A 21,898-nucleotide genomic window follows, 5' to 3' on the forward strand; every position below is an offset into this window, starting at 1 on the left:
ATACATCCCCAACGAGAGACTTCAGTGTGAGAAGTAAACAGAAAGCCTAATTTCTCTTCGGTTCCGTATCAGGAGTTCTTCATCCCAGGAGCTGACTACCTGGCAATGAGAGACATCAGGCTTTTAGAGGGCTCTGAAGTTTGTTTTCTTTGGCTATGTCAAGAGTGTGATGCCTGCATTTGTTTGTTGCATGCACTCATGATACTGTCTTTACTTGAGGTCAACATCAAAGTAGCATTGGGTGTGGTTGTACTGAATGAATAAGATCAGGCATTGCTTATATTTCACTGGAACCAGCGTGGCAATGCGAGGACACACTCCAACCCTGTACAGTGTAAACGTGATTTGGCTGAAGTCTGAAGTTGTCTTGAAGTCCAGAGGATTGATTATTAGCTTAACATAGGGGTTAAGAAAGACCTCCTTGAGACTGGGAGTCCTAAAAGATGAAATGGCAGAGGCGTCAGCATAATTCAAGGCGTAGAGAAGTAGTGTGGTGTTACATGCAATGGTGTTGCTATGCCTAGAGCATTAAATACTCAGTGGCAGTTGTGGGTTTTTTTTTAAGCAGTTAACCACTGTACATGGAGTGTTGAAATATGAGTAGAGATGAAAAAGACAAAGCTTAAGAGAAGAAAGGCATTCCGGGAAGAGGAGACACGTGGACAAGATCAGGGACTGTGAGTATGCAGCATTTGTCTTGAGCAGAGAAGAGTGCCGTGAGGAGGTGACAGAATGTAGGCCTGGAGGCAGGGAGACCACTGGGCTTCATGCTGCTGAGGGAGTGGAGAGCCAGCAGAGGTGTTTGCCTTCAGAGTGTCACGGTTAAAACTGTCTTCGCAGCATCTTGATCAGGAGTACCTGCTGTCACCAATAGAAGCAAGATCATCAGATGGGGAAGAGAAGGATTAGAGAGCATAATAAGAGCTTAAACTGAGGTCTTTTCCATAGGTGTGAATGAGTGACAGATGTGAGGGATAATTGATGGGATTGGCAGCTGGTGCGATCAGAAGAGGAATTCAAGGTGAGATTGTGGCTTTGAATCTGGACGTCTAATACAGTTAACAGGGACGTGGAATACAGACCGGAGTGTTGCCATATTAGCTCCCTAACTCTGCTTTCCTCACAGTACTGCCCTGCATAGGAATGTTAAGTTGTCCCTAGTTGTTCCAGTTTGAAGGCCAAACTCCTGCTCAGCTTTCAAGACCCTGTGTAATCTGAACCCACCATGATGTAAGCAACGTGGTTCCATCACTCCCTTGTGCATTTTAGAGCACTCTTGGCTCTTTCGTGTTCATGCCTTTTTCCTTTTTGTCCGATGTCTCAGCCAGGGATGTCTTTAGTATGCCTTTCAGCTTTTCTGTACCTTAGAATTCATCCAGCGGATTGCTCAAACTGCATTGATCTCCCCCTTAGCAATTTCTTAGGATTTGGGCACTTGATTGTATTGTCGTAGACGCCTGCCTGATGCATGGGTATTTCTCCAACGTGATCTGAGTACCTACCCTTTACATCCTGTCCACATGTAAATCATTTTATATCTTCACATACAACATGAGTATGTTTGGGTCTTGTTCTTAGATTTCCCACAAGTCTGAGCGTGTTAGACTGAGTAGATGGAGTCTCTTCATAGATTGTTGTTTTGCCAGCTGCTTCACTCATTTCATCCTTCTTTTGATGGCACTCACCTTCATGAATGGCTGTACTTTTTCTGATTCACAGAAATGGGTTTTTCTTGTGTATGCTGTGTATATGCTTATGTGGTGTTTATGGTTTGAAATTCACAGCGTTTGGAACTTACAAACTGGAGACTCAAGAGGCAGGTTTATCTCCTCAGTGTTTTTACTAAACTTAAATTTAGAATGATTTTACATTTGCAGAAAAGTTGGAAAGATGGTATAGAGATTTGTCATATGCACTTCACTCAGTTTCCCCCACTGTTAACATCTTACATTACTGTGGTACATTTGTCAAAACCAAGAAACTGACATAACTTGCACTGATTCACCTAGACTTTCTTTAGGATTAGCCAGTTTCACAAAGTAACTTTGAATTTTGGTTAAAATTTTGAAATCCATGCATACGAAAAGCCTGCAGAAAGCTAAAAATGTATACTATGAAAAAGCTATGCATAAATTTCACAATTTTTTGGTAACAAACATCTTTTAAAAATTTTTAAATTTATTTGAAAGACAGTTGTCTCCCATCCATGGTTCATGCTCCAGATTCGTATAACGGCTGGGGTCGCTCTGGTTCAAAGCTGGAAGCCGGGAGCTCAATCTAAGTCTCTCATGTGGGAGTCAGGGTCCCAACTGCTTGAGCCGTCACCTGCTGTCTCCTGAGATGTGCATTAGTGGGAAGCTGGAAACAGGAGCAGAACTGACCCTGGGACAGACACTCTGATAAGGGATGCAGGTGTCTCAACCACAACGTTAAGATCCTGTCCCTAAACTTGTAATCCCACATTCCATGAACTTGTTGAAGCACCTACATATTATGGAGTCTATAAAAACAACATGTGTAGCCACCTGTGACTGTCAAGTGTTTGGAATGAGATGTGGCTAATGTGACTAAGGAACTTGGTTAGAGTCAGGCTGCTAGTCTTCAGCCTGAGCATCAGCAATTAGGCTGTAGTACCCCCTGTAGAGTTCTGTCTTAGTGAACATTTCTTCTCACAACTATTTCCCTTTCCAGCTGAATAACACCTAGTAATACTGAGGTCACGCAGTGGCAAACCTATTTTTAATAAAAGATTTTTTTTTTGTAACATAATATAAATTTTGACCAGCTTTCTTAGATTAATACAGTTAGTTTTTATTTGTGGCAATGGATTCAGGATTCATTAAATTAAAACGCAGACCAGTGTAATGAGTTGCATAATGAAGTTGTTTCAAGTTTTTACCTGTGACTTAAGCTTTGAAAAATTTAAAATTTTTTCAGAGCATGAGTATTTGAATGTTTGAGTAGTTAATTAGAATGTCTTTTTAAAATATGAGTATCTCAGTGAAACAGTAGATGAGTTAAGTGTTGAAAAGTTTATGGTGAGATACAGAGATCAATCAAAAAAAAAATTTTCTTTTTTGACAGGCAGAGTGCACAGTGAGAGAGAGAGAGAGAAAGGTCTTCCTTTTGCTGTTGGTTCACCCTTCAATGGCGCTGCAGCCGGCACATCTCGCTGATCCGAAGCCAGGAGCCAGGTGCTTCTCCTGGTCTCCCTTGTGGGTGCAGGGCCCAAGCACTTGGGCCATCCTCCACTGCCTTCCCACGCCACAGCAGAGAGCTGGCCTGGAAGAGGGGCAACCGGTACAGAATCCAGCACCCCGACCAGGACTAGAACCCAGTGTGCCGGCGCCGCAGGCAGAGGATTAGCCTAGTGAGCAGCGGTGCCGGCCAAGATTGATGAAATTTAAAGTGCTCCATGGCCTATATAATATAATGACTGGTAGGCATTAACGTCTCATCTTCAGCTAGATTTTATTTATTTATTTTATTTGAAAGGCAGAATTACAGAGAAAGGAAGAGACAGAGAAAGAGCAAGATCTTCGCAGACTGAAGGCAGGAGCTTCTTCCAGGTCTCCCACCTGGGTGCAGGGGTGTGAAGACTTGGGCCATCCTGCACTGCCTTCCCCAGGGAGCTGGGACTCAAACCGGTGCCTATATGGGATGCTGGTCCTGCAGGCCATGGTTTAACCTGCTGTAGCACAGCACCGACCCCAGAAAGTAAACAATTTTGAGGACCAAACAAACTTACTCTAAAAGCTTTCTGTATTCTTCAGTCTCCTGGGAGGTCCGCATATTGATGCCAGATTAGTGTGAATACAGTACAGCCAGAACACCTAGACAATGATCCTCCTGCCTCAGCTTCTTCCCGAGTAGCTGGGACTTAAGTTGTACCCAGCCTTTTTTTTTTTTTTTTTTTTTTTTTTTTTCAAAGAATGATTTATTTATTTGAAAGGCAGAATAGCCAGCGCCATGGCTCACTAGGCTAATCCTCCACCTGCGGTGCCGGCACACTGGGTTCTAGTCCTGGTCGGGGTGCTGGATTCTGTACCGGTTGCCCCTCTTCCAGGCCAGCTCTCTGCTGTGGCTAGGGAGTGCAGTGGAGGATGGCCCAAGTGCTTGGGCCCTGCACCCTATGGGAGACTAGGAGAAGCACCTGGCTCCTGCCTTCGGATCAGCGCGGTGTTCCGGCTGCGGTGCACTGGCCGCAGCGGCCATTGGAGGGTGAACCAACAGCAAAAGGAAGACCTTCTCTCTCTCTCTCTCTCTCTCACTGTCCACTCTGCCTGTCAGGGAAAAAAAAAAAAAAAAAAAAAAGGGCAGAATAATACAAGAGTGGGAAAGACAGGTATTTTTCATTTGTTCCTCATTCCACAAATGTGTGTAACAGCCAAGGCTAGGCTATGCTGAATCCAAGATCCAGGAACTCTATTCAGATCTCCCATATAGGCTTCAGGGGCTTGTGGGCTGTCTTCTGCCACAGCATTAGCAGGAAGCTGCATTGTAAGCATGGAGTAACCAAGACTTGTACCAGACTCTGATGCAGGATGCCAGTGTCTCAAGAAGTGACTTAACCCTCTCTGCCACAATGCTCTGACCCCTAGGCTTTGATCTCTATGCAGTGAGCAAATCCTGAGTACTAAGTAAGGTTTGAGGTGTTTCTAAGCCAACTGTAAGGACAATTTTCCTAACAAAACAGGTATTTTATGCCTTGATGAAAAAGGTGGAGAAAGCTCCTTCTGAAGTCCCTTCCCAATATGCTTATTGACTGATAGATACAATAAAGCCATAACTGACAGTTTAACTTTTAGAATATAAAAGATGACCTAGTTTGTATTGAATTGAGAAAATTGTTTAATTTGTCCTTATTAATAAAAAAGCCTCTTTGCTTTTTTTTTTTAAATCATCACTGTCAGTTGCCTTTTTTTTTTTTTTTTTTTAAAGATTTATTTATTTATTTGAAAGGCAGAGAGGCAGAGGCAGAGAGAGGTCTTCTATCTGCTGGGATTCATGCCCTGAATGGCCGCAATGGCCGGAGCTGAGCTGATCCAAAGCCAGGAGCCAGAAGCTTATGTGTGGGTGCAGGGGCCCAAAGACTTGGGCCATCTTCTGCTGCTTTCCCAGGTGTATTAGCAGGGAGCTGGATCAGAAGTACAGCAGCCAGGACTCAAACCAGCACCTGCAGGCTGGAGCTTTAACTTGCTGCACTACAGTGCTGGCCCCTCTCATTGTATTTCCATTTTCATCTTTATTCTAGTAAATATAAATATATTTTTTAAAGACTTTTATTTGTTTTCCTGTGAGCTCTGCTTACCACTCCATTTTTTCCATAGTTACTTTTAATTTATTTTTTACAACACTGTTGACTGTAATCCTTGTGTGTTATACATCAGATTTCTAGATTTATTCATGTTATGTAACTTTGTACCTTTTGATTTACATCTCCCCACTCCCCTCATCGTCACCCCTGATGACACCATTCTACTCTCTACCTCTGTATATTTTTGAAATCATATAGTATTTTTATTTCTTTGGCTTGTTTCGCTTAGTATAATGTGGTTTTTATTTATTTATTTATCTTATGAAAGAGTTACACAGAGAGAGGAGGAGAGGCAGAGAGAGAGAGAGAGAGGTCTTCCATCCGCTGGTTCACTCCCCAGTTGGCTGCAATGGCTGGAGCTGCGCCGATCTGAAGCCAGGAGCCAGGAGCTTCTTCCAGGTCTCCCACATGGGTGAAGGGGCCCAAGGACTTGGGCCATCTTCTACTGCTTTCCCAGGCCACAGCAGAGAGCTGGATTGGAAGTGGAGCAGCCAGGACTAGAACCGGCACCCCAGTGCTGGCACTGCAGGCAGCGGCTTTATCTGCTACGCCACAGGGCCAGCCCTATCATTTAGTATAATGTTTAATCATATTGTGCAGACGGTAAGATCTCCTTTAAGGCTGAATATTTTTTTCTGTGTGTGTATGTACACACACATGCATGCTACAGTCATCTGTTAACAGACACTTCAGTTTCCATATTTTGCAGATGAACATCAGAATACACATATCTTCTAGGATTCTATTTTTTTTCCTAAGATTTTATTTATTTATTTGAAAGGCAGAGTTACAGAGAGGCAAAAGCAGAGATACAGAGAGAGAGATATCTTCCATCCTCTGGTTCACTCCCTAAATGACCACAGCTGCTGGGGCTGGGCCAAACCGAAGTCAGGAGCTTCTTCAGGTCTTCCACATGGATGCAGGGGCCCAAACAGTTGGCCCATCTTTTGCTTTCTTTCCCAGGTGCATTAGCAAGGAGCTGGATTGGAAGTGCAGCAGCCAGGACTCGAGCTGGCGCCCATATGGGATGCTGACACTGTAGGTTGCAGCTTTACCTGTTTTACCACAGCACAGGTCCCGAACCCAGATTTATTTAGAAGGTGCTGATTACATTCTTTTGTGTATATACCCGGTAAAGTACTCCCTGGGTCACATGGTAGTTCTGATTTTAATTTCTTGAGACTCCATTGGGTGTTAACTTTCTCAGTGGTGAAGCCTTCTATTTCAGGAACTTTGGTGGCTTGACAGGGATTAATGCATAGATTTTTATAGAAAACTGAGGCCCAAATAGGTTGTGACTTCATGTGTGTAACATAATAGCAATCATAAAAAGTACTACTCATGGAACTGTTGAAGCCACTGAAAGCTTAAGATGCCAGTTCCAGAGAATCTAGTCCCAAGACTCTGAACACACCTGTGATCCATTTCTGTCAGACAGGGGAGGAGGTTCTGCCAGTAGAATTGAAGTTTAATTCAGTGTTTTTCTCTATAGTTTACATAGCAGAAATACTGAGTTTTGTATTATTGACTGGTATTGAGTGTAATACTAGACTAGGTTATGAGGTTATGATTCCAAATGTGGTATGATCATTTTTTGCTTTATGGGATCTCTTTTTTTTTCTAAGTGAGATACCCTTTTTTAATTTGAAAGGCAGAGTTAGAGGCAGAGACAGGGAGAGATCTTCATCCACTGGTTCACTCCCCCAATAACTGCAGCAGGCAGAACTAAGCCCATCCAAAACCAGGACCCAGGAGTTTCTTTGGGTCTCCCACATGGGTACAGGAGGCCAAATACTTTGGCCATCTTTGCTGCTTTCCCAGGGATATTAGGAGGGAGCTGGCTCAGAAGTGGAGCAGCCAGAACTCCAGCTGCCACACATATAGGATGCCGTTGTCTGCAGCTCTGGCCCTGTGAGATATCTTGAACGCACATGTGTTAACCTTTTTGAAATGGAAGCAGAGGTTTATACGGTTAAGAGTTTACTAAAGGCAGATGCTCTTCTTTCTGTGGAGGATGTGAGGCGTGTAGCTCTGTACTAACAGGATGAAAAACATGATGCTTTCTGCTTTCATAGAGAAAAGTCAGTAAAATTAATATTTTTAGGTATACAAAGTCAGCATTTTCCCTTTCTTCTTAGAAGGAAAATGATTTATATGGATATATACATATATATATGTTAAGTCTACTATTATGTACTCAGTATATGAAGACTGCTAAGGGCTCCTTTTTTAACTTAGGCAAGAATCAATTTTTTTAAAGATTTATTGTTATTTGTTTGAAAGGAGAGTCATGGGGCGGTGGCGGGAGCAGGGCAGTGCAGGCAGATCTTCCTTCTGCTGGTTCATTCTCCAAATGGCCACAACAGCCAGGGCTGTACCAGGCCAAAGCCAGGAGCCTGCAGCTTCTTGTGGGTCTAGCACATGGCTGCTGAAGCCCAAGCACTTGGGCCATCCCACACGCTCTTCCAGGTTTATTAGCAGCGAGGCGTCAGAAGTAGTGGTAGAACCTGCTGTGCCACAACGCCAGTCCCAGAATCACTGAATTTCTAACAGATGTACTATGTGTTTGCTTATAAATACTAACAAATTATTAAAATTGGTAGAAATGGAAAATTTTGTATATTCAGATGGCTTTGATGAAACTGAGTAATATAAGACAGAATAGATAGGAGAAAAATAGAGGAGTGCAATGAGCAAAGTGAGCTATTGTCAATAACTAGCTAGATTCTGGAGAAAAAAACCAAAATTATTGGAAGTTTGTAGGCGCATCTGAGAGCTGGGTCCTGAACCCTGAGATTCCACCTTGGCAATAATTTGTTTCAAAGGAAACAAATCTGTTGCCTCCTGGTTTAAATTTTGAAGTAGAAATTAAGATGGATTGGCAAGAGAAGCTTTATCAGTCATAATGAGTTCAGGAAAGCTCTAGAGTAGGAAAAGCCACAGTGTACACCGTAAGTTGCTTGTCTGTGTTTAGTTTACACTTTTATATTTCTTTAAAGAACACCATTTCTGTCCCTTCGAATGCATACTGAACGAGAGCTTTCTCTGAGTGTGGAAGCCTTCAGGAAAATGTACTTGGTGTAGCAGGGCTTTTGGGCAGCAGATCTGGCCAGAAGCCAAAAGCATTGAATTATCTACTGAAGGTAATCTGGGAACTTTAGCATAGATGCAGCATACTGGCTAAAAGTCCAGGTTTCTGAATCAGATAGACTTGAATTTGAATATTTCCTTTTTACTTCTCATTTCCATGACCTTGGCAAATTTCTTAACCTCTAAACTTAGTCTCTGAGAAGGAGATAATGCAGCCTGCTTCAGTGTTGTGGGAATGAAAAGTTATATAGAATATAAGCTATAGGTTCCAGACGTAGTAGATGCTGAGTGTATAACATATCTTACTTCTAAGTATGCTGTTTAGGAATTCTTGATTTGTAGCTCTTGGAGATGTGCTAAGGTAAAATCTAAGCTAAAATACCACTTCAGCTATTCCGGTAGAAATGAATGGTTGCATTTTGTCTTATTTTTCCATTAATGTAAATTCATAGAGCATACCTTCATGTTTTAGTTTTAATCAGTTTTAATGACTATAAATAACTTTGAAAGTGGCTAACCCATAATTAGCCATTCCTCTGTTTTTTAAAAAGATTTATTTATTTGAAAGGCAGAATGACAGGAAAAGGGAGAGATAGGCCAATGCCAGAAGCCAGAAACTCCACTGGGTCTCCCACTTGGGTGGCAGGGCCCCAGGACTTGGACCATCTTCCACTGCCCTCCCAAGTACATTAGCATTTTCCCCTTTGTTTAGAGTTTGTTTTTGCTCTTGTAATTAAGATGAAATATAATGTGCAAGTTTACTAGAAGGAACATTTGTTTGCGGGGGTGGGGTGGGAAGAGGCTCAGATTTAAACTGTGCTGTTTACCAGACGTTAGAGCATGGGCATCTTTCTTCTGAGTCTCAGTTGCCTCTTCTGTAAAATGGGGATATTTTAAATGTATAGAATCATTGTGAAGCTAAAGAGATAATAGATAACCTTGCCAGCTGGCACCCTACTGATGTGTGATCAATTTTGATTTTTTTTTTTTAATTTTTTGACAGGCAGAGTGGACAGTAGAGAGAGAGAGACAGAGAGAAAGGTCTTCCTTTTGCCGTTGGTTCACCCTCCAATGGCTGCCGCAGTAGGCGCGCTGCGGCCGGCGCACCGTGCTGTTCCGATGGCAGGAGCCAGGTGCTTCTCCTGGTCTCCCATGGGGTGCAGGGCCCAAGGACCTGGGCCATCCTCCACTGTACTCCCTGGCCACAGCAGAGAGCTGGCCTGGAAGAGGGGCAACCGGGACAGGATCGGTGCCCCGACTGGGACTAGAACCCGGTGTGCTGGTGCCGCAAGGCGGAGGATTAGCCTAGTGAGCTGCGGCGCCGGCTTCAATTTTGATTTCTACCACTGTGGTATTACAGTATCCTAACAGTGTTTCAGCCTCTTGTTTATTTATTTTTTAAATATTATTTATTTGAAAGAGAGGGAGAGACAGCTCTTCCATCTGCTGATTCGCTCCCCAGATGGTTGCAACTGCTGGAGCTGGGGCTGGGCCAAGCTGAAGCCAGGAGCTTCTTCCAGGTCTCCCATGTGGGTGCAGGGGCCCAAGCACTTGGGCCATCTTCTGCTTTCCCAGGCCATAGCTGAGATTTGTATTTAGAATCTTTTACTTTAAATCATTGTTCCTGCTACTAACTTCTAGATAGCTTAAAAAAAAAAAAAAAAGATTTCTCTATCTATTTGAAAGGCAGAGTTGTTACAGAGGGGCAGAGGGAGGGTGGAGAGAGTCTTCCATCTTCTGGTTCATGCCCCAGTTGGCCACAATGCCTGGAGCTGCACCAATCTGAAGCCAGGAGCATTTTTAAGATTTATTTATTTGTTTGGAAGTCAGAGTTACAGAGAGAATGAGAGGCAGAGAGAGAGAGAGAGAGAAAGAGAGAGAGGTCTTCCATCCATTGGTTCACTCCCCAGTTGGCCACGACGGCCAGAGCTGTGCCTATCTGAAGCAAGGAACCTGCGGCTTCTTCCAGGACTCCCATATAGGTACAAGTCCCAAGGACTTGTGCCATCGTCCACTGCTTTCCCAGGCTATAACAGAGAGCTGGATTGGAAGTGGAGCAGCGAAGACTCAAACTGGTGCCCATATGGGATGCCAGCACTGCGGGTGGCAGCTTTACTTGGTAGGCCACAGCACCAGCCCCCCTAGATAGCTTTTTAAAGGTGTTATCCTTTGAGTTAAAATGGAAGCCAAAGTTCTAGGTGTTGATATAGGGTCTTAGAGAAACTTCCCAAACTTACTTAGACCTGAAAGCCCTATGTGATACTTGTTTTTTTTAAATACAGTTTCTCCTTAGTAAGTGTGAGGCTGAAGAATATGTTGATTCTGAACAATTCTAATTAAGCAAATTTGGGGTACCCATATGGGATGCCAGCACCACAGGCAGATACTTAACCTACTATACCACAGCACTGGCACCATAAACTTTTGCTTTTAAGGGATGTGCCTGTACCTGGAAGGTAGATCTTTAATTATCTCACTTTTCTGAAATCTTACATATTACATAAGATTGAATGGATAGATTAACCAGAAGTTTTGCAGATAGCATGTTGTGAATATTGTAGATGTCTTCCCTCTCTGAATGATGATCCTGTGCTTTATATCAGATCCAACTTGCTCATTTTGCTGAAGAGCATAATTTGTTTATAGGTTGATTTCATTCTAAATTTCTTCAGTGAAGAAGCTTAGGGAAGTGTCTTATTAAATGATGTAGAGCTGGAGAAGTTATCAAGATAAAGGAGCTGTTCTTTTTGTGTTAGTCATTCAAGATAGGGGAGGTTTCAACAGAAAGCTAAGCGTCCCGCAAGGGAGCAGAGTTAAAGAGAATACTGTCACATATTAGAAACATTAACAATAGAGAAGAAAGGAGTAAGTGATATTGCCTGATAGACAAATTTTAAATATGCTAGTTGTGTGTTAACGTTTCTTCTAAGGTTTTTATTTCATAGCTTAAAATAATGGCCTGTAATAAAGATTTTAAAGAATGCTTATTTGTAGGGATGATCCTTTAAAACTTTTTTTTTTAAACTTTTATTTAATGAATATAAATTTCCAAAGTACAGCTTATGGATTACAATGGCTTCCCCCCACCCCCCATAACTTCCCTCCCACCCGCAACCCTCCCCTTTCCCGCTCCCTCTCCCCTTCCATTCACATCAAGATTCATTTTCAATTCTCTTTATATACAGAAGATCAGTTTAATATGTTAAGTAAAGATTTCAACAGTTTCCACCCACATAGAAACACAAAGTGAAAAATACTGTTTGAGTACTAGTAATAGCATTAAATCACAATGTACAGCACATTAAGGACAGAAATCCTACATGAGGAGTAAGTGCACAGTGACTCCTGTTGTTGACTTAACAAATTGACACTCTTGTTTGTGGCATCACCCTAGGCTCTTGTCATGAGTTGCCATAGCTATGGAAGCCTTTTGAGTTCACTGACTCTTATCATATTTAGACAAGGTCATAGTCAAAGTGGAAGTTCTCTCCTCTCTTCAGAGAAAGGTACCTCCTTCTTTGATGACCTGTTCTTTCCATTGGGATCTCACTTGCGGAGATCTTTCATTTAGATCCTTTAAAACTATCATTTAGGCTGGTGCCGCGGCTCAATAGGCTAATCCTCCACCTGCAGTGCCGGCACCCTAGGTTCTAGTCCTGGTCAGGGCGCCAAATTCTATCCCGGTTGCCCCTCTTCCAGGCCAGCTCTCTGCTATGGCCTGGGAAGGCAGTGGAGGATGGCCCAAGTGCGTGGGCCCTGCACCCGCATGGGAGACCAGGAGGAGGTACCTGGCTCCTGGCTTCAGATCAGCGTGGTGCGCCGGTCGCAGCGGCCGTTTAGGGGGTGAACCAACAGAAGGAAGACCTTTCTGTCTGTCTCTCTTTCTCACTGTCTAACTCTGCCTGTCAAAAAAAAAAAAAACAAAAACAAAAACAAAAAAAACACTGTGTATTCTACAGAAAAAACACTGTGTATTCTACAGATGTTTACTAAAATGAATATCTGTTTTGATTTTTTCATTCCTTTTAATATGGTTATTTTCTGGAGATAATCTTTAACACTTTGTTTTTTTAAAAGTGTTATGATATTTTATATATACTAAACCTATCATTTCTGCCAGTTTTTCAGAAGATTGACTATGTAGCCAGTGTGAACCCTATTGTCAAAACTAAATTGTTGACTTACGAATAGGGTTACTGTCAAGACTTTTGAGGTATTAAGGCATTGAAATTGATATTTTGGGGTTGGTAACATTCAGATAATTGATGGCAGCTTAATTTTTAAATTGTTTCTATTAAACTTGTAGATAGTAAAAATGAACTTCATTATTTTTCTGAAATGCATATATTAAAATTACATTTTAAATATTGAAAGAAATATTAAAGAGTTTGTACAGAATTTGAACTTGGTGTATTTAGAATTTTGGACATTACGTTGTCTGTGCGTATTCCTTGTTGTGAGGCAGGCATTTGGCACAGCCTGGGATGCCAGCACTCCGTGTTAGAGGGCCTGAGGGAATCCCAGCCCTGTTGCTCATGCAGCTGCCTGCTAATGCGGCCCTAGGAGGCAGTGGTGAGGGCTCAGATGGTTGGCTTTGTAGCTCCTGGCTCCAGGTAGATGCATTTTTGTTCAGTGAGCCAGCTAATGGGAGACCTCTCTCTCTCTCTCTCTCTCTGCGCCTTTCAAATAAATAAACCTTTAAGGTATTTTAACAGACGTGGTTGTGGGTTTTTACAAGTTCATAGAATTTATTCTGTAGTTTTATAGAATACCTTTTTACATGTGTAATACCAAAAAAGTAGAAAAATGGCAATAATTCTGTTGTATTATTCAGTCATTTTATTTCACAAAATTGGAAGCCTAAATTTGGACTGGCTGTGGCTCAACAGGCTAATCCTCCGCCTAGCGGCACCGGCACACCAGGTTCTAGTCCTGGTTGGGGCGCCGGATTCTGTCCTGGTTGCCCCTCTTCCAGGCCAGCTCTCTGCTGTGGCCAGGGAGGGCAGTGGAGGATGGCCCAAGTGCTTGGGCCCTGCACCCCATGGGAGACCAGGATAAGCACCTGGCTCCTGCCATCGGATCAGCGCGGTGTGCCGGCCGCAGCGCGCCAGCCGCGGCGGCCATTGGAGGGTGAACCAACGGAAAAGGAAGACCTTTCTCTCTGTCGCTCTCTCTCTGTCCACTCTGCCTGTCAAAAAAAAAAAAAGGAAATGTTTCCTTCAGTTCTTTGAATAAACATTTTTTTCATTCTTAAAAAAATTCAGCTTATTTATTTATGGGCCGAATTTGGATTTTGCCAGTCTCCTCTATACAGTGGCAAAAAATGTATATGCAGTTTCTTACTGTATATGTATGTTTTACACTAACTGAATAAAGTAGTTACCGTTACTGTCCTTAGTCTTCCTAGTCATTGTTCTGTCCTAGTTACCAATTCTTGATTACTTCATCTCACGAATGCTGGTGTTCTGCGCCAGCTGCTACTCAGTGGTGTTGTGCATTGCTCTGTGGGTTCGGTCCTCTCCTACACTGCCAGTTCTTAACCTGTTCACTCAGCCGCAGGTCTTCAGCCTTGCTGTCCCTTGTGCTTGGAATGCCTGTATAACGTGAGAGAGAAGTAAGACACCAGAGCCTGGGGGCACATGCGCTGCCATGTAAAAGTTGTGAGAGTTTTATCACAACGAGAGGGGCAACTTGGTTTCTCAGCCGCTTCCAGGTTTAACAATCTGAGTGGGCTTAGGTCATGATTGAGTGTTTCCGAGTTGGGCAGAAAGATTTGCATGGAGGATATCAAGGCATCTTAGGCAAAAGGAATAGTGACTACTTGGTGTGTCATGGAAGAGAAGGGAATGAATGTGGATTTAGCAGGATAAGAATCTGGGGAAATGGTATACAGGTGTCATACCAAGGAGTTTAAGTTAATTTTGAAAGTGATTTTTGATGCAGAGAATGTGGGGAGGGGTGAAAGTGGGTGGAATGGAAATAGAGGCTTGAGCCAGGGAGACCCAGTAGGAGATTTTGCAGGGTAACGTGATGATGACCTAGATCATAGCAGTGGCACTGGGGACACACAGGTGACTTTGGGTTTTATCAAGGAGATCATCTATTAGGCTTGTTGACTGACTAGACAGACGGAGGAGGATGGGGAGAAACTGAGGGTGATAGTCTTGCCTAAGTAACTAGGTAGTCTACTGAGTGAAGTGAACACACGTTTTCTCCTACTTTTTTGGCTCTTACGACTTTTTTTTTCTTTTTCTTCTGCTATTTAAACCAGCTCTTTTGATCCTGTCATTTCTTCTCATTGCTATGACCCTCATGACTTCTTTTCTTACCTCTAGGTTGAGTGCTAAATCCATATTTTTTAGTCCAGACTTTTTGAACTCCAGAACCGTGTATTCATTTGGCTTTCTGTCATAGTTGATCTGAGGACAAGATCCCTGGAAGGTTCCCTGAAATTGTTTCTTTAGATGCACAAAGTGAGAACTATTTTCATAGTAGCAGGAGTTCAGTTACCCTCAGCACTCTTTGTTTTGAGCATATCATGGAGTGTCCAGAGGCTACATAGTGTGGGTGTCATAGAGGTGCTTGTGTGAGCATGCATTTCCGTTAAGCCAGAAAGTAAAAGACTTGCAAAAACATGTGACACTGCCATGCATTTTGCTTTGGGGAAAAATACATTTATATTAAAATATGAAAGCTTTATGTGAATTAATACATATTCTTCAAATTTCTCTTATTAAATTTCTATAGGATAATATCAATAGATGTAACCTATATAGGAAAACCATTTGGAGTTCTCATTTAAGACGATAAAGGAGTCTTGAGACCAAATTAATTGCTACCCTTTGGTTACAACAAACCTAATAAAACCTAAAATGAAACTCATTCTTGCATACTTCCCAAATATGATTTTTGTCTTGTTTTTCATATCTTGGTAAATGGTACCACAGTCTATCGAGGTTCCCAGGTCAAATACCTGGGCTCACCCCTTATTCCTTCTTATCCACATGTTAATATTAATCATTAACATTTATTGAGTACAACCTAGGCACTGTTCCCAGTTCTTGTCATCTATTGTCTTGTTAAAGCTTCACAATAAACTTACCCTTGGTTTACAGATAAGGAAATGGAGGTATAGTGTGGTCAGGTACCCTGCTTATAGTCATAGAGCCTGGTAAGTGGCAGAGCTGAGATTTGAATCTGTAAAGTCTTTGGAACCTGTACTTATTTGTCCTGGAGCAGTTTATGTAAGATTACTATTACATTTCTTGATAAACACAGGCTTTCTTGATATAAAGTCACCTGGACCTGGTGCTTTTTGAAGGATAAATCTTGGAGAAACTTTTCAGTTTCTTTTGTTGTTGATATTACCAGCCCTTCTCTTCCATGAGCTTGTTTTGGTAAATTTTATTTTCAAAATCGCAGCCAGCAGGCCAAATCTGGCTCACTGTCTGTTTTTGCATATGAAACATTGATGGAACACAGTCACATCCATTCACTTACCTATTATGTGTGACTGCTCTTATACTCCAGTAGCAGAGTTAAGAAGTTGTGGCAGAGGCTGTGTCGTTTGCAAAGTCGAAAATGTTTACTGTCTTGCCCTTTATGTGAAGAATTTGCTATCCCATGACAGAACATTATTCAGTTCAGCTGATTTTTCTGTTTTATTGGTGTAAGTTGTGTATAATATTTGCTTTCCAGAATCTACATTTGAAGTTAATGTCTTCCTTTTTATTTGCAGTACCATTTATACCTCTTATTTTTGATTATTTGGAATCAGTAAAATTTTATCTCACTTATTCATAACAATTTTATGTTGGTGTTTCATCTTCTACTATCTTCTGCAGCTACCTAAATGTCACTAGATTTAGAGGTATCTTTCTTAAAAGTATTATAGTAAAGTGGCTGGCACTGTGGTGTAGCGGGTAAAGTGCTGGCATCCATATGGGCACTGGTTCAAGACCCTGCTGCTCCACTTCTGATCCAGCTCTCTGCTGTGGCCTGGGAAAGTGATAGAAGAGGGCCCAAGTGCTTGGGCCCCTTCACCCGTGTGGGAGACCCAGAAGTTCTAGGCTCCTGGCTTTGGATTGGCCCAGCCCGGCCATTACAGCCATTTGGGGAGTGAACCAGCAGATGGAAGACCTCTCTCTCTACCTCTGCCTCTGTCTCTCTAACTCTGCCTCTCAAATAAATAAATAAACCTTTAAAAATAAAGTATTATAGCAAAAACAAAAAAGTAAGATAGCATTGATAAGTAAAAATATGTGGTCCTGATGAGTCTGTGAATAAATTTCCCCATTTCTTCTATGTTAACTACTTAAACTATTTAAATCTCTTTTCTCTTCATCAGTGTTGAATCATTTCCTCTAGATTTTCAAACTATTTATAATTAAGTGTAAATAAATATCTTAATTTTAGAAAATTATTTTTTGTTTTTTTTTTATTTTCATTTAACAAAGATTAGCTAGTCACTTTTTTCATAGCTACATGTCTTAGATTTATTGATTTACTTGTAAAGTCATTTATCACTGAATAAGTCATTCTTTCTCTTTCCTTTAGTTGATTTTTACGTTCTTTAGTTAGATTATTTATAACTTTTCTCAATTGTTGGAAATAATTAAGACTATAAATTTTTCCATGAGTGCTGGTTTAGCAGTATCTCAAAATTTTTTAGTTGTAGTGGTTTTACTATGTTTTGAAAACCCTGAAGTTTGTATGTTTATTTCATCTTCCATTTGAAATTTATTAGACAGTTTTATTTGCTAGTTTTGTTGTAGTGACGTTTTTGTGTGTGAAATTTGTATTGTCATCCTGAAACATCTGTGTTATTATATTCTTTGCCCTTTATTGATGTTTTTTTCAGTACTGCATGGAGTAGGGGTGTGTTTTCTTGAGTAGACTTTCTTCCATGACTGGGTACTCTTCAGAAAGGTATTACCTGTTTTCAGAGTATATCGATTTGGTTTGGTAGGGTTTTCTTTTCCAGTTTCTTCTCTGTTTCCGTTTGGTTTACATATTTTGATACTGTGTTGTCGTTATATAAAAGTTCTTAACTGTTTATATCTTTTTACTTCTCTTATTAATATATCTCTTAATCTCTTAATCTTTTTGATGTTTTTCTCCTTGAGTTTTCTTTTGTCTGATATTAAGGTTGCTTTTATTTTAATTTTCTTAGCATTTCTTGGTAGTATATATTTTTTATTTTTCAGATTTCCTATATTTTTGTTTCAGAAATGCCTTTTAAAAAGTATATTCCTTCAGTTTTTCTTTTCTTAACCTAGCTTAATAGGCTGTGTCTTTTAACATGTGCATTTAGCCCATTCTTATTTGTTGAGAGTACAGATATTTAAGGTTTACTCTTGGCATTTTCTTTTGAATGTTATATTAACCACAATTTTGAAACTTTTATTCTCATTTTCTGTATCTAGTGAACGGATAGAGTTTTTAATGTTCTCCTCCACCACCACCTTTTTGGTGGTTTGAGAGCTTACTGATAAAATTAGTTTAGATTTTTAGCTGCACATAGAGAGTTGCCAAAATATTTCAGTATTTATATCTGTTATTCAGTAACCCTTTATCCCCCACCTGGTACCCACTGTTAGCTGCTTTTTTATTCATTATTACCATATCACAATTTATTTCTGAGATTATACTTACTTATTTAGTTTAATTTTATAATTTATAGATAATTAAATTGTCTAAAGTGTTAGCTGATTTCTGTGAATTTTTCCTGGCCCCAGAAACAAATGCATGTCTTGTTCTTGTTTTCCGCATGGTACTTTGTGGAGGTGTAGTACAGTAGTTCTTTGAACTTGAGGTGGGTTGCTGGGTCACAGATGTAGATACTGCTGTGAACCCTGGTCACTTGTGATGTAGTGTTAAGGTTCTTATACATGTTTTTTTGTAGGCTATTCAGTGTTTAGATGCAGGTTATCTTCTACTAAGTTTTGAATATATGAAATGCATTTTCTTGTTTTCTCACATGTAACACTTTGTTTAGGTATAAAATTGTTACCACAGTGTGTGTGTGGGTTAAGGCATGTTGACAAGCACTATGTGAGCACAGCACTAATGGTACCACGTGGCTCACATTTCAGTTGCCAAATGCATTGCTGAGTCTAGTACTAAGCATATAAAACTGAGTTTGAGCTTTTATGTTCCCTGTGATTTCGTGGTCATGGGAAACTTTTGGTTTTGGAAGAACTTTAGAATATTTCATTGCCTTATTTTCCTCATGAAATAAGTGTCTTTAATAACTAATATTTGCTTATTTTTGTGTGATGCATACAAAGGAATGTACATTATTGCTACATATTAGAAGCATTAAATTGTCTATGAAAGGAAATTTTCATACACAGCTATAGAAAACACTTGGCCCAAATTATTAATACGAGACTTGTCTGGATTCCACACGATAGAATGCTTGTTATTTTTTTTTTTTTTTTACTGTGATTCCTCCTGAATGGCTTGTTTTACATTAGAAATTAAGTCATACTAGGGAAATAACAGGCCAGAAACACATATTAAAAAGTATTAGTATGAGTGACATGAGCTAAATCCACCAGATGTTTAGAGAAGCCAAATGGTGGTGAATGAATTGAGGCTCTAGAGCTGAGACTGAAAGGAAGTAGAGTGACTGTTCTGACAAAGCCAGGTGACCAAGGCTTTACTCAAAGGGTCATAGTCACTGTAGGCATTTTGTAAATATTTCTTTTATTTCAGCCACAATAATAGACTCTGTAAGTGGTTCCCATACACTGCTCACTTGACAGAGATCGCCCCTGCTTCATAGAGAGGTAGACCCAGAGATAACTCCAGTGGGAGGGATGGGGCTATTTTAATTCCAGAACTAAAGCTCTAACTGCTGAACAGAGGGTTTTCTCTCTGTGTCCTCAGCAGTAACGTGGAGGTTGTTTACTTCACTTACCTGTCACTGGTGTCTATGAAGATGTAACAAAATCTCATAGGAACATTAAGCTGCTACGCAAGTGTAAGGAGGTATTTTGGGGCCACACTGTAGTGCTGCTCCAGCATCCCATATTGACACTGGTCCAAGTCCTGGCTGCTTCCTGCTAACACGCCTGGGTAGGCAGCAGAGGATGCCCAAGTGCTTGGGCCCTTGCTGCTCATGTGGGAGACGTGGATGGAGTTCCAGGTTCCTGGCTTCAGCCTGGCTCAGCCCTAACCATTGTGGTCATTTGGGGAGTGAACCAGCTGGTAGAAAATCCTCACCTCACCCCATTTCATCCCCATCCCTGCACTCTGCTTGTCAAATTAAAAAAAAAAAAAAACCCACTTTATTTTTTTAAAGTGGTAGTGTGCTAGTCTCTAAAGAATAGGCACTATTTATATAGCTAGTGTTCTGTACTTTGTAATCATTAAAACCTTTGACCTTAGGCTCTTCTGCATGGCATAGGCATCATTCCCATTTTCCAGAGGTGATAATAGGCTCAGTGAAATTTATTCAACTTGTGCAAAGACGCACCAAAAACTTGCAAACTGTGCTGTCTCTCGAGTTTTAGAGGTTGGTGTATTTTCACTGGTTTAAGACATTTCCATCAAGTTTACTTCATTTCTTATAGGTGCCTAAAATAGGTGTCGCTATTAACAGTTTCTGATTTTTAAGACAGTGTATCTAAGTTATGCCTCCAATTTTGATTATTCTCATAGGGCTTCAATTCTGTTGTCTTTGTGTTTATTTACATATTCTGAATTTGTCTTATTTTATTCAGACTTTACATGCTAACAATGAAGCCAGCAGGTTTTCTGTCCTTGTTCTTGAGTTATGTTCCCAAGATGAAAAATTAGGGACAAGGCCGAATACGAATATGAGTAGTGACTAGGGAAAGGCTACCAAAAGTGAAGTGCCACGTTTGTTCTTTTAGTCGTGGGGTCGTTGGCTATGTCATGAATGCCTGTTCTCAGATCAGAGAGCAGTATGGGAGAAGAGATGGTGAGTGTGAGTTGGATAGGTAGTTAGCAGAAGAATTTGAGCCCCATCAGTGATGTGTCCCAAGAAGACTTGAGTTGTGGATGAGGCTGTCCCTGAACACTTGACGCTTCCGTTCCTTTAGGATTGTTTTTCGTAGTGCCTTTGAATTTAGATGGCTTACTCTGGAGGATACTTCACTGGCTAATCTTTTCCACCCCTTTTCTTTTGTTGGGATTAGTGCCAGAACAGATAAAGCCCAGTGTAAGCCAGCCTCAGCCTGCCAACTCTAATAACGGCACTTCCACAGCAACCAGCACTAATAATAATGCCAAGCGAGCTACAGCCAACAGTCAGCAGCAGCAGCAGCAGCAACAGCAGCAGCCGCAGCCGCAGCCGCAGCAGCTCCAGCAGCTCCAGCCGCAGCCGCAGCCACAGCCGCCACAGCAGCAGCCACAGCCGCCACCACAGGCCTTGCCTCGGTATCCGCGTGAAGTACCTCCACGATTTCGCCACCAGGAACATAAACAGCTTCTAAAGAGGGGTCAGCATTTTCCAGTGATAGCAGCAAACCTGGGATCTGCTGTTAAGGTGTTAAGCAGCCAGTCAGAAAGCAGTGCTCTGACACACCAGCAGCCACAGAATAACGGAGAGGTGCAGAGCAGCAAAAACCAGTCAGGTGAGAGAAGGCGTTTCTTCCAAGACTCGTCGTTGGCAGTGTAGCGAGTTGATGAACGCCTAGCTTTGTGGTGATATGTTTGTGTTTATCAGGGTCTGGGCTTTAATACCAGAATTCTATACAGGAAATTGTGAATGGGGATTCTCAAAATGTTTCCTGTAGGTTACCTGCCCGTCCTACTTTCCAAATGATGATTTTGTTGATTTACTCTCCCTTTAGGTGCTGCCCATTTTTGTAAGGAGCTTATAGCTAAAATTGAGCACTTCTCCCCACAAGTCATATAAGCATGTATACGTATTATTGCATTTGGTCCTCAGCAATCCCATAAGACGTAGTTGTTCTTATTTTCATTTTTGAATAAAGGAATCTGAGGCTCCAAGACATGAAATAACTTGCCCAAGATCACTCATTACCACAGGCCATAAAAAGACTGCCATTCATGAACAGAGCAAATACATGTGGGTATTTTTCTCAGAATGGCTTTTCTTGGCTCAGTAGTGACTGACAGAAATAAATTTAATATGGGATTACAAGTTTCCTCAAAGCCCAATTTGTTTCAACATCTGATTGTCTGATAGTTTAGTTGGTCCATCCATCCATCCATTTATTCGACTATTTTAAAGCTCTACCAGAAGCCCAATAGGGAATGAGGTGCTAAAATGGAGGCAAATCAAGGTTCCCGGACCTGAAATCACTTAGAGAGGCAGTATGGCATACTGATAAAGAAGGAAGTCTAGAGCCACGTGGGTCTGGTTTTCAGGTCGCAGCTCCGCTCTATCCCAGTGTATGTGACCTTGGGCAGGTTATTTAATTCTCTGTGTGTCTGACTCTCATTGGAGCAGCCTTTCCTAATTGTCTCAGGTGGAATTACTCCCTTTCTACCTCT

General features: G+C 41.3%; 1 protein-coding gene across 4 annotated transcripts in view; it reads left to right on the forward strand.

Moving 5' to 3' along the window:
• The window catches only part of TNRC6A (trinucleotide repeat containing adaptor 6A), a 104,076-nt gene that overhangs the window by 35,959 nt on the left and 46,219 nt on the right, over positions 1–21,898 (forward strand). For 3 of the 4 annotated variants that reach the window (XM_062179823.1, XM_062179821.1, XM_062179822.1), the window contains one exon: positions 20,575–21,012. The exons of the other annotated variant lie outside the window; for it this stretch is intronic. In XM_062179823.1, the coding sequence (XP_062035807.1) occupies positions 20,575–21,012 (438 nt within the window). The remainder of the gene's footprint in view (positions 1–20,574; positions 21,013–21,898) is intronic. 4 annotated transcript variants of the gene reach the window in all.

This window comes from Lepus europaeus, chromosome 21 (genome assembly GCF_033115175.1).
Source record: "Lepus europaeus isolate LE1 chromosome 21, mLepTim1.pri, whole genome shotgun sequence".
Taxonomy (NCBI): Eukaryota; Metazoa; Chordata; class Mammalia; order Lagomorpha; family Leporidae; genus Lepus; species Lepus europaeus.